Below are 14,045 nucleotides of genomic sequence, written 5' to 3' on the forward strand. Positions count from 1 at the left end.
TATTAAATATTTGTATTAGTATAATATTTTTATTGTTACAGTCTCTCACAGAAAAACCTGAAACAATGACTCAAGCTGATGCTGCTATGTTTCCTCTTATTGCCAGTGCGGCATTATTTGGACTTTATATTTTCTTTCAGGTAGTGTTAAATTTATTTTAGATTTATAAGTTTATTTCATTATCATGTTATGATTGATCTTCCTTTTTTCTTAGATTATTAAACTTAATAGTAGTATTTATATTTTGAGCATATATTTAATAATATTAATAATAATTTATTTGTTTATGGGGCAACCCCCGTACAAATAAGAGTTGGTATGTAATTATTTAATTATAAGTATTAATGAAAGCTTCCTTCTAAGTAGATATAAACAATGGTTGATTATGTTGTTAGGAAAAAAAAAATTATCTAACAGTTGTAACGATTATGTTTGAAAAATTTGAAGATCCTGTTATTTATGTTACAGATCATTGTAGAGATTAATCACACTCCTGTATATTGAAGTAAAAATAATTATAACCCATAAATTCAAAGATAGAAGCTGTCCTCTATAACATTTTTTTATGATCCACTAGGAGAAAAAATCTTTTAATGAAACAGCTGCTGGAAGGTTTTGGTTTGATTACAGAAGACCCGGAACATTGGGAGATAAAGTAGGTATCCTACACATGGTGTTTCTTATTGTTCTGTCGCACTCTTCTTCTTATGATGTGATGCCATTGTGCAGAATTTCTACTCAACTATCCTGGTTTCTTGTACTTCTGATGGAGATTCAAAATTTCTTTGTTCTTTAATGATTCTCTTTCCATGTTGTATCTTTTTTTCCCTCACTCTTTTAGGCTCTCTGAGGTGCGAAGATCAATTTGAAACATTTAAATATTTTTGAAGCTATTGTTAACAACAGTTACAACTGATATTACCCTACTTGCAGTTATGAAATATGAATTTCCCATTCATTTACTATGGGCATGATTTATTTGCAAGTTACTACAAAATTATTTAGATGCTTTTATTACTATCAAATTGACATACCTCACTTGTTCCTGTTTCGTTTAAAAGGTATGCCCTAGAAAAATCAACATTGGTCAAGCACATTGGTTATGAACGTTTATTTTTAGACATTCAATGCTTTTTTAGCCCTATATATTTAGTTTTTTCGTATGGATAATTTTAAGCCTAGATTTTTTGTTTGTTTTTTTAAAGGAAACTTTATGTCATTCTAAATGATATCTGGAAAGTACGAAACTCAATGTTGTACACTTCATTCTTTTTTAATGGCGTATAAGGAGGAGGGTTAGGGGAAACTTCAATCCTGGTACCTAGGCTGGTCAAATACCTTTTTGTATGTATTTTCTTCTGCTGAATAAAATGTAGAAAGAAAATAAAACAGGTCAATAGAAAAATAATTTATGAGTTACAAGCGTTTTAATTTAAAAAATACTTTATTTTTTACTGAAATCTATCTTGGATTTTTTTAAATTTGAAAATTTATTTTGTTCAAACGCAAATGATATTTTAAAATAATGATGAAAAAGATAAATTTTTAGACTTAACATGTTCTAAATTTTTAAATATACAGTAGTATACACAGTATCTGCCAATTCTTGACATTAATACTGAATTTACTTACAATCAAAACAGTATTCTTTGTGAAGGTAAAACCAAAATAGTCCAAGAAAGGATTTTTTAAAATAAATCTAGAATATACTTTGTCAACGTGATGAATAGATAAAAAATTATGGAAACAACTTGTATTTGTTTTTTAAAAAATGGTCTGTAGCAACATGGTGAATACAAATCAGAAATGTGCTAGAAAGTAGTTTTTACACTTAAGGCCCAAAATGGTCCTAAAACAATTTTTCATTTGCCAAGAGTTGCTATTCACCCCTAATGTATATGTGAGGTTTGATTAATTCCTCCAAAAAAAGGTGTTTGTAAATCAAACTTTTTCCTGCTTCGGCCACTCATTCATGGTTTTGGAGGGAAAGTGTTGGAGTGATGGGGTAAGCCTGATTTCCTGGATCTGATTCTATTTAGTATATAAAGTGCAAACTCTATCAGGCTTCCCTCACTACTCCAACACTTTCCCTTCGTAACCTTTTTGAGCAGCTGAAGCAAGAAAAAGTCCTATTTACAAGTGTGTTTTGGAAGCATTAAATCAAGCCTCACCTATATTTCATGAAAATAGGAAAGAAATAGAGCCAACTTTTCGTGAACAACAAGCGCTTGAAACAGTTCTAGGGTAATTGTGGGCCTTTACCTTGCCATTTCATGAAACACCTGATTTAATTTTTTTTTTTTTTTTGCATCTTGAAAGAATCACATATTCTAATCCAAGAAACAATTTTTAAGAATTGATTCCAAAGAACTTCTCCATTTCTTTTCTTCCTTCAGAGACTCTTGCTGTGGATCAAAGACATTCAGTATTCTGTACCTCCCCCCTTTTTTTTTAGAATCAGGTTTTTTATTAGGAAGTTTTTCATTCACCTACTTGCGAAGATTCATCTCCCCACTCTAGTTAATTCAATGAGTTCCTTTGTATCACCATTGTGGATGCTTATGTTTATTTTTAATAACCTGGTTTTTATGAGGCCCCGTGTTTCAGGAAGCAGCCACTCATGATTGCTGCTTGATTTCCTTGGCAATTGAATAGTATGAATCTAATAATATGTTGACTGCATTTTCTTTAATCTGATAGCAAGAAGGTGGATCATAATTTAGCGTAATATAAATAATATAACTCTGTGAATATAGTATAGTAAAGTAATAAAAATAATGATCAACTCTTAGAAGAAATTAACTGAACTTGCATATATACATAAAAAAAAAAGTCTGGCATATTCTCTCATAATTTTCACTTAGCATTCTACATAGTCGAAATTGATTTCTACCCTGTTTGCCATAAACATTAATGATATTCCCGTCTTCATTCATCAATCCCGATACCATATGTATTTCCAAATTTACCTGTCCTTCCCACTATCTGACTTATAAATGTGAAAAAACTTCAAGATGATTTGAATCAACTTTTTCAAAGGGCCACGCAGTGTATATATGGCCCGTATATATTTGTGTGCACTCAACTTTTCTGCATTTATGACCTAATCAGATTAGCCATTTTCTAAATATAGAGGTTTCAATGAAAATACATTATTTACACATGCCTAAGTGAAAGTAGAGAAAGGTATTTGTTAAAATTGGTTCCAGATCATTTTTACACTAATTGGACTACTTTTTTTTTTTCATAGTTGTTATTTATTAATTTTTATATACAATTTGGCACAAGCCTATAATCGATACATAGTACATTGTAAGGTACAAATACTTTTTATATGTTAGCTTTATGTGATTTAAATGTCTTTTTTCTTTGTTTTTTAAATATTAATTGTTTTTAAACAGAAGGAAAATTTAATAAAACCTAAACAATAAAAATAAATTAATTAAACATAAATTATGAATGATGGAGGAATGAATAAATAATATACTTGGTTAAAAAATAACATACACAATAAACAAATTTTATGTATACATTTTAAATACCAAGTTTTGTTTTAGGTTTTGTCTAATAATGTGTGATTAGTGATGTTTTGTCGTATTCTCCTATTTTTTGTATGAAGGGGGTTGTTAGAAATAATAGTACAAGAGAAAAAGTTTTGTGCCCGTATGTTTACTCTTTAATTGTTGTTAAACTTACAACTCCCAACAATTAAAGAGTAAACATACTTATATATATATATTAATTGACCTCTAGTTTTCTCTAATTTGAGTCATTTGTGTAGCTCTAGGCAGGAACACAATAGGCTATTGTTAGGCGTAACACTATTGTTTATAGGATTAATTTGTTTTGTTTTTTTATTATAATTTTAATTTTCTGTTGAAATATGGCCATTTCAATGATTAGTCTTAGCTCTATTGCATTTGTTTAGTATGTGTTTGGAGGACATTAAAGATTTGTCCATTTTTAGAACTAAGTAATTAACCAACTGATTTGAGCAAGGGCATGGGCAGAGTTGAGCAAAAGTTAGCCATACTTAACAACTAAAAACTAAAGCTAAGTTAGCTGTAGTTGTATTGGAAACTAAAACTAACTTGTTAGTTGTTATCTGTTTCTTTATAGCTAACTTATCTTAGAACTAAATTAGCTATTATCTGAAATAAGCAACTAACATAGCGTTAGCTATAGCTAAAACTAATAATTAGTTAGTTTCAACTAGAAAATAATGTTATAATAAGAAAAGTCCAAGTTCAGACTTCATTTTAATTTTTTTCTATTTTTGACATATGTCCATATTTATTTTTTCTCTAGTCTACCTATAGGTGGTATAGGGACCTCAATATGTTAAGAATGTGAAATGTTAAAATAAATTGATTCACAAGCACGTGATCATAAAAGTTTATTTTATTTTCAGTTTTAGTACCTTTGAAAACATATATTGGGACACCAATATGTTAAAAATCGGAAAAGTTAAAATAAATTAATTTGCAAGCCCATGATCATGAAATCAATTTATTTTCATTTTCAGCATCTTAGAAAACATATTTAGGGACTCCTTAAGGCAGATGTACATGTTGGCCAAGCTGTGGCCAACTCAGGCATGCGCGAGCATGTGGATGGATGGATGGCTTGGTTTGGCTGGTATGAGTTGGCCTTAGCTCATTGCCAATCCGTTGAGTTATTTTTTTTGGACACAGATGTTCATAAGAGCTCTCGTATAGCATCTCCACCATTGTTCTTTGTTTAGTTACAACTGAAAGCTGTTAGGAGGTTAAAGGTGTTTCTTGTTTCTTGTTATAATAATTTTTATATTTAATCCTATTTATTTACGTTTAATTTAATTTATGTCTTCTTTCATTTTCTTTTTTTTTTTTTGTAATAAAAATAATATAATCCCTGTGCAATGGCTGAAACCACTTGTACTTCCGCCATGCTTACCTCTCTGAAAAACACTGACATGTGGATGGTCCATTCGGACGGTTTCTTTGTTTACCGAGCATTTGTACATGCCTCTGATCTGAGTGGCAAGCGGCCAACATGTAGATTCGCCTTTAGAAGCCCAAAAAGTTAAAATAAATTGTAATGCAGTCGTGCAATCATAAAATCAATATCTTTTCATTTTCAAGACCTCCAAAATCTTATGAAGATGGGACCCTAATATGTTATGGTACCACTATGGTTAAAGAATTAGTCATCAGTTTTTTTTAACAGCTAAAAATAATTTTAATTAGTTTGAGTTGTCATGTATCCATAGCTAAAATAGTTTTTGGTTGTTCATTTTAACTAACAACTAATTTAGTTTTATGAGTTAATGGTGGCTAACAGTCAATAACTAAATTAATTCCATTTTTTAGTAGAACTAATTCTGACTAATATATAGCTATTAGTTTGTACCTTAGTTAATTAAATATTAGCTATCTAATGCCGAACTTTACCCATGGCATTGTGGTATCATTAATAACTATGTTTTGATTTATGGGTGGTCTATTTTTTTTGTGAATATGATATTGGGTTGTAAAATAAATTCATAGTGTTTTTCAATTTAATTCGCTCTGTTTATTGAATCATGTTTACTTGGTCAATAGTGTTTACATATTCTAAAAAAGGATTAGTTAAGGTGCTTTTATGCATCAGTTTCAACCGAGATTCCTTATCTTTAAGTGGTATTTTGCTTGCTCAAAATGGAAGAGAAAAAAATTAATTTTCGTCATTTAATGATTTTTTATTTCTTAAAAGGAAAATCCCTGCACAGATGGTTAACAAAATTTGCAGTGTGTACGATGATGATGATGTCTTAAGAGAAAGCACCTTCCGTAAGTGGTTAGCTCTGTTCAGAACCAGAAATTTTGATTTAGAAGATGCAAAGTGCTCGGGTCATCCTTCAACTGTTGACAATAACCAAATTCAAGCATTGGTCACAGACAACCCTCACTCTACAACTCGGGATAGGGCAGAAATGCTTAACATATCTCACTCATGCAAGTGTCTCAAATCATTTGGGGGCTGCGGGATATATTTCTCGAAGTGATATATGGGTTCCTCACAATTTGACAGAAAAGAATTTATTGGACTGCATATCAATTAGCGATTCCCTCCTGAAACGCAATGTTAATGATCCATTTTTCAAAGAGGTTGATAACTGGGGATGAAAAGTGGGTCCTGTACAATAATATTGTGAGGAAAAAGTCACAAACTTATTTTGCTACCTAATAAAATTATGAAGTCTTTGTTATTAGTTAATTCAAATTGGGTGAAAAGTAGGCCCTGTACAATAATATTGTGAGGAAAAAGTCACGGGGAAAACAAAGTGACCCACCGTTAACGACTCCAAAAGCAGGATTACCTCCAAAAAAGGTTATGCTGTGCATTTAGTGGGATTGGAAAGGTGTCCTTTATTTTGAGCTCCGGCCGCCAAACCAGACCATTAATTTTGCAGTATACTGTGCCCAGTTGGAACAATTGAAGGCAGCAGTTGAGTAAAAGCGTCCAGCATTGGCTAATCGTAAAGCCATTATTTTCCATCACAATAACACCCGTCCTCACGTGTCTTTGCAGACCCGACAGAAATTATTGGAGTTTGGCTGGGATGTGAACTCCCACCCACCCTATTCACCAGACCTTACCCTAACAGATTTTCACTTATTTTGGGCCCTTCAAAACTCTTAACGGGAAACACTTTAATTCGCTCGAGGACTGCAAAACGCACATAGAGGAGTTCATTGCACAAAAATCTGAGAAGTTCTGGGAGGACAGAATTAAAACATTATCTGAAAGATGGCAACACGTAATAAATCAAAATGGGTCATATATAATTGATTGAAATTATTTACAAGAATCTGAAGTTTTCATTGAAATCATCTGTAAAAAATGCTATGAACTTATTTCACAACATGATAGCTTGCATTTTTGGTGTATTAACATTAATCTTCCATTTTTTAAAAAGAGCCTGTAACCTGTTTACTATTGTATCTAATCTATATGGTGATGTATAGATGGCTTTGTCATCAACTTAAAATATTTTTATGCAGATATATGTGAGGGAAGGTCTGAAATGTATATGTTATCGAGGGAAGGGGAAAGGTAGGAGCCGTGAGGACAGAAGCACAGTAGATAGGTAGTGGGTTAATGAGTTAGTGTTGTTTATTGTCTCTTAAAAGGATCTGTTGCTGAGGTAGGATTCGAGAATGTGAATGATATATGGTGGAAAGTTTTCACTTACTTAGTTGGTTTTTTACCAAGCAGTTTATTCTGCTGGAAATAGTTTTATGGGTTGGGTTTTGGTTTTTTGAGACATTTCTCTCATCATATTTTTAATTGGCTAGAGGATTTTGAGGTGGTATGATATTTATTCCATCTGGTACTTAGTGAAGGTTTAAGGTATAGTTGTGGACATAGAGCTTTTGATAACTGTGTTTAATCATTAATTATTTTCTTAAATATCATTGGGAGTTTTAATGATAGGGTTAATATCTAATTATTCATCAATTATGTCCCTAAATACCTGCCAATTGTCCTTTTTATAAAAGAATTTTGGATACAGATTTATTATATTAATATTTTTTCAAAAACCACCGGGTTGTGGTCAGAGTTCAGAGATGGTAGCATGACGAAATGAGGAATATTAATATTGTGGTTGAGGAATATTAATATTGTGGTTAGGAGGAATATTAATATTGTGGTTGAGCGCTGAATCTATGATACTTGGTTTGCAGGGAAGTTAAAACAGAATAAATTTAGGTTTGTTGGGGCTATATAATTTAATATTATACTTAACTAGGAAATTAAGTAATATTTTTGTTGTGGCAGTTCCATTGCTTGTTTTTAAAATTTAGATTTCTAAAAACTAGAGTTCTGTGTTTAAAATGTTTCTGTGAGTTAAAATGTTTTATGAAAAATTGTATCTCAGGAACTATTAGACATACAGAGATATACCTATTAGCACTCAAATTGAAGCTGGTTAAATTCACTATCAAGTAGTTTATAATGATTACCTTCGTAGGAGTTGTAATTTCCATGATATTTGCCAGAATATGTTTACGAAATGTTGATTTCTTATCAACTTCTTATACATTGTTTATCTTATACTTCTAAACATTATTTTATGAGGAAGTCTATCTCACATGAAGAGCTGTATTAGGGCTTAGATTGTGTCAAATTTCCTCTACTTTAAAAAAGGAGCTAATAATCTATTTCGTTTGGCAGGTAGCTTTAAAAATATTGAACAATGAATAAAAAAATTAGCTCTATTCTATTGACCACCATTTTTTATTCTCTGGTGGCTTTAAGGCTGCAGATATAAAGGTTTCAAAATTCACTATATGAGATTTTACTAAGTATTACTGAATCTTTTTCATTTTTACTTTGCTTTGCCTTCTATAATCGCCAAAAGAAATCGTATTATTAATAAAAGTTAATTATTTTTAACTAATTATAATTTTAAATATTAACTGATTTCAAATTAACTGTAAATATCAAGACCAAGGCAATAAATTGAAAGTATTACGTTGAGGTATTAAAAAGGTTAATTAAGATATTTACTTCTTTTTTTTTTAATAATCATTACTAAAATGTTATTTACTTGCTGATCTTATTTGATTTTTGATTATTCTTTTTTTTAATTTAAGATTTAGTTTACCAATGATTTCAATTATTTATAAGTTTTAAAAAATCTTCTCTTCTGTCATGCTTTCACATGTCAGTGTATTTCTGGTAATAGTATTGTTCCTGTTAAAATGAAGTTCGGTCATTCTAATTCTCTTTTAAATTTTATGAAATCTGTTTGCATGTTGGCAGAAGAAATAAACAATATACATCCATAAAAATAATTATAAATTAATAATTAACTTTTTCATAAACAACTTCCATTTAAAAAAAAAGATTAGTGGTGTTAAAATGCCAATTTAATTTCTGAATTATTATTTACAGACTGTTATAAGAAAAATTGATGCTTATAAGTGGATATCTTTTCCTCATAGACATTTTTAAGGCCCATGATCTCAAATTAATCGTATTAATTCATAGTATATTTTTGTTTTATCATAGTTATATTATGTTTTTTTATTGTAATTGACTTTTAGTCTATATGATTTTCATAGTATCATTAATTATTTAATTATATTCTTTTCAATTTCAGATTTTTTCGAAAGATTATATTAACCTCCTTCTAACTGGATATTTCTTTGTTCTTGGTGTTTTGGCATTATGCCATTTAGTAAGGTAAGTTTGAATGGATTTTCTAATGTTATCTTTTTTTGTTCGTGGCTGAAGGTCATCTTATTGTGGTTGGAATTAATTCGTTAGACATATAAATGTTAGATTTCATGGTAGATGTATACTTAAAGCTAAATGTACCGATTTTTAGTAAGTTTTTTTTTTCAAGAGATGGCAGCACTTTCGGGGAAAATTTACTTTTCTTCTCATGTAAATACGGAATAATAAATTTCCCATCTGTAAACAGATTTAGCATCTAGAACGCCATAGAAGTACTGAAATTGGTTCATTAATTTTTGTTTTAATTATTTTGGGATTTAAAAAATTTATCTTTGTTATTATTTGTAAATCATAAAAAGTGAGCTTATAGGCACTTGACCACAAGCAAATAAAACAAATCTGCGCAAACAGATTCATTTTTGGTAGCATAGGATGATCGTAAAGAGAAAAATACGATTTAGGATTAAAGCCGCGAGATTTGTAATTAATAGACCAGAGAAAGTGGCAGCTTACCCCCTGTTCTCTAGATGTTGATGCTTCGAGAGCCGCAATGATTGTCTGCTTGATCTATGTATTTCTGCACATTTTTGATATTTTTTCACTAATACCAAAGTGGAATTCCAAAATGAGAATACAACATTCTTAAAATTAAAATAATTCTAATTTTAATAATAATGTTATTAATATTTTTTCTTTGGGTTAATTTTGATTTCCTAGTCAAAATATTTCATTGCTGAATTTATCATAATTTACCATTGTAATCACTATATTATTTTAGTTTTTTTTTCTCATATTTAGGGAAATAAAAAAAAATAAAAAAACGAAAATTAGAAATAGGTATTGTTTCGAAAAATTGTTCATTGATTGATGAGAAGATAGTCAACCATGGGTAATATTTATGAGAAGAAGATAGTTGGAGGTGCGATCAGAGAATAACACAAATAAGTTAAAAAGCTTATTTACTAGTGCCAACATTTCGGCCAGAATTTATAGCCTTCATCACGGCTAAGAAAAAAAACAAGATAACAACCAGTGAATAAAGGATATATAGAATGATTAAAGTAAATAAAAGGTATATATAGGTAATTAAGTATGTGAGTAAAATAACATAATTAATAAAGTTATATAATGCAAAGAAACTTTAAAATATGAATAATTTAATTTAATAATAATAATTTAGAAATGGAAAGAAAATATACGTACAATATACTAATGTAATATGTAAGTCAAAAAAAGAAGCATAAAGAAAGAAAATACAAAGTTAGTTAGACAAAGAAGTAATTAGAAAATAGTAATAATAATAATACTTTGTATTGTGTGTGTATTGAAAAATAGACGATAAAAGGAGAGATCACCAAGTTAAAAAATAATAAGCAAATTCAATAAAAGCAGTGAACATTACAATAGCATAAGAAACACTAAAATTTAGTTCTGTCGGGTTCACTAATGTCTAGCGACCTCATTAATCTGGGATTTAATAATTCAGGAAGAATGACTTACAAGTATTGAAGAAGGAATATGGATGAAGGGGAGCCAACGGAGGTCAATGCCCAACAAGTTCAGAGTAAAAGCCTTTGACAGAGACTGAGCGGATCGGCAATAAGTCTGCGGAAGTTTTAGGGGTAACAGAAACTGAAGTGGATGAACAAAGGAATGGTCGTGAGCAAAGGAGCCGAGAAAGCACATGTAGGCGAGGACCAGGAAGAAGGAAGATACGTGAGATCTGAGGAGGATGTAGGCAGAGAGGCGACTGCACATTGACAAAGTATCACGTAAAAGAGAGTAGGGATGGTCTGATTATTATCCGAGTGAACAGAAGAGTAAACTTTCTGGTGGACACGAGCAGTTCAAACACCATTTCTTGTAAAGAAGTACTAATTAACAGCATGGGGAGGACACTCCAGGTAAAGGTTTGGAAACGTAAATCACTCTGAGTGGACCATGCAGTGTAGAGGGGGAGATAGAGATAGGACTGGGTAAGTGGGCGACTAAAGGGGGCATTTTAACAATTGATGTAGTAAGGAGGATGCTTAGGGATTATCAGGTGCTTATTGGTTGTGATCATTTAGAGAAGGTGGGGGCTAAGATAACGAAGAGTAATGGGAAATAAAATATTAAAATCGGACGAAAGAAGTACAGATGCCAACAAACAATAGCAGACAGGAAGGCACTAGTAGGGGCAGTAACGCAGGTGGAGAATTGTATGGACCCCATTACAACGGAATTTGACGACAATTTTCTTTAATGAAGAAGAGGTATTGGGTGCAACAGAAAGGACGGTTCATGAGATTCCTCTAAAGCAGGAAAGAGTGACATATGTTCAAGAACGAAGATACCCACAGGCACTCTGGAAGAACAAAAGAGACGAAATTGAAAACTTGAGAAGACAAGGAATCATCGTGGACAGTATGTTACCCTTTAATAATTTGTTGTGGGTGGTGTGGAAGAAACCCACGCCAGGTGAGAACGGGGAGATATATAGGGTGGTCATCGCATAACGTAAGCTCAATGATAATACCATCGATGAGAAGTATCGAATACCGAGGTTTGAGGATATCCTTGACAGGCTAGGAGGGGCTAAAATCTTTAGCACCTTAGACTTGAATGCAGGCTATCACCAGATTCGTATGCACCCAGAGCACCAACACAAAACGGCTTTTACTTTCGAAAGAGGGCACAAGGAATTTTGGAGAATGCCGTTTGGTCTGAAGAACACGAACATTACATTTCAAAGGTTAACAGACATATTTTTGAGAGGTATAGATGAATCAGTATGCCAGATTTACATGGATGACCTTCTGGTGTTTAGTAAATCGGTTACAGACCATGTGAAACTCTTAAAAAGCGTTTTTCAGAGGATGCGAGAATTCGGACTAAAACTATCTCAAGAGAAGTCATTGTTGGTACAAAAACAAATAAATTTTCTAGGACACACCATTTCTCAGGAGGGAGTAAGACCGGATGTGCAGAAGGTAGTGCCTTACATCGGATGGCAGTGCCGACCGACATAAAAGGAATCAGAAGATTTTTAGGGGCATTAAACTACGCTCGTCGGTTCGTCCCTGATATGGCAGAACACCTGGTACCCCTCAACAATTTGCCAAGGAAGGTTAGTGCGATAGTAATGATGCCGGCAATTGAAGACAATATAAGAAAATGTATAGATCAGTGGCTGAAAGAAGCAGTACTAGCATTTCCTGACTTCCAAAAGCAGTTCACACTCACGACAGATGCCAGTGAGTACGCACTGGGAGCAGTTCTGTAATAAGAAAGTGAAGTATGGTGTCACAGAGGCAGAAGCACGTTACAGCGCCTTGGATTGAGAACTACAGGGGATAATATGGTCAACAGAGCATTTCCAATCCTACTTGTTCGGGAGAAGATCTAGGGTCCAGACGGGACGCAGGCCCCTCCAATGGGTGGGGAAGTTAACGGAATTTTCGGCGATAATTACAAGGTAGAAAGAACTGTTGATCCAGTACAACATGGACATCACGTACAAACCTGGCAAGGAAAACGTAGTAGCAGATTGGCTCTCGCAAGCAATACTGGTAAACGCAGTAGAATATGACCAAGGGAAAACATCTGGAATTGGAAGGTAGTTTTTGAGGGAGTGGACTCCAGAAGAAGAGCAGCAATCAGCCTCATCAGGAAACTAGAATGGGGAGGGGACGTCCGCAGAAGAAAGTTCAAAAGACGAAAGACCGACAAAAATGGAGGAGCTTGAGGAGATAATCCACAACAAGAAGTACCAGATTATTTGGAAGACAAAAACCATGGGGTTGCTGAAGATGGAACATAGCACGGCATCAGTATTATTTCGACTATTAGGATTCTGTGCTCGACAGAATTTCTTCCGACAGTGGGAGAGAATTCGACAATAAAAGCATCAGAGAGGAAATGAGAATATTGGAAATGGTTTGATATCTAAACATCCAAAAAGCCGCGGAGGGATAGAGTGACTCCATAACACTCTAAATGACGACCCATGACTGCACCACCTAGAAAGGGGACTGGAACCTGATGACGCCATGAAATGGGCAGTCACACTATACAACCACTCCATGCACACGGTCACAGGGTTGCCCAATTCGAAATTTTTTTTGGGATGCGGGTGAGTCGACAGGCTGCCGTGGTACTTTGCCGGAAGAGGATGAAATGAACGGTTTAAGCCTTGCATAAGTTATGGGCCAAAGGGGGAGAGTGACCAGTGGCATACGTCAGCAGATGCCTTATGAAGACGGAGATTACATATATAGCACACTCGAGCGAGTACTCGTGGGAATAGTGTGGGCTGTCTGTGTCTCTTTAGGCTATATGTGTCCAGTAGAAGATTCAAGTTACATACTGACCACAAACCACTCCAGTGGGTGGGAAAGCTGAAGGAATCGTCAACCAGAATTACAGGCTGGAAGGTGTTCCTAGCCAAATATAACATGGATGTACCATATAAACAAGGTAAAAAAATGTGTTTGGTTGTTTTGATCACCGTGAAACAAGAAAATTTACAAGGAAAACACTAGGTTTGACCACTGATACAAATAGCTTTTATGCACATTCCTCACAAGCTTACTTTATTAAAATACAGCAAATAAAAACAAAAAAATGAATGAATATATTAAAATAAAAAATAAATATGTAGAAAATTTAAATAATAATTATTTTTTATTTTTCCTATTGCCACATTGATTATTTTTGTAGCCATATTGCATTTTGAAAAATCAGAGATCATTTCATGGGTCCGAAACGTGTTGCGTAGTTGGATTGCAAAATATATTCTGTGGTTTGAATATTAGACTTATATGAACAGGGTTTCCTGTAAGTGTTTACCAATATAA

At 32.8% G+C, this 14,045-nt stretch overlaps 1 protein-coding gene across 1 annotated transcript in view; it reads left to right on the top strand.

The window, feature by feature from the left end:
* Positions 1–14,045, top strand: part of LOC106685339 (minor histocompatibility antigen H13) — a gene marked incomplete in the record, with an annotated part of 28,130 nt that overhangs the window by 3,503 nt on the left and 10,582 nt on the right. Inside the window, 2 exon segments of the mRNA XM_067044656.1 lie at positions 42–140; positions 9,131–9,213. Coding sequence (XP_066900757.1) covers positions 42–140; positions 9,131–9,213 — 182 coding nt within the window.

Source organism: Halyomorpha halys, unplaced genomic scaffold (assembly GCF_000696795.3).
Source record: "Halyomorpha halys isolate HHAL.00 unplaced genomic scaffold, Hhal_1.1 Scaffold682.1, whole genome shotgun sequence".
In the NCBI taxonomy this organism is placed as follows: Eukaryota; Metazoa; Arthropoda; class Insecta; order Hemiptera; family Pentatomidae; genus Halyomorpha; species Halyomorpha halys.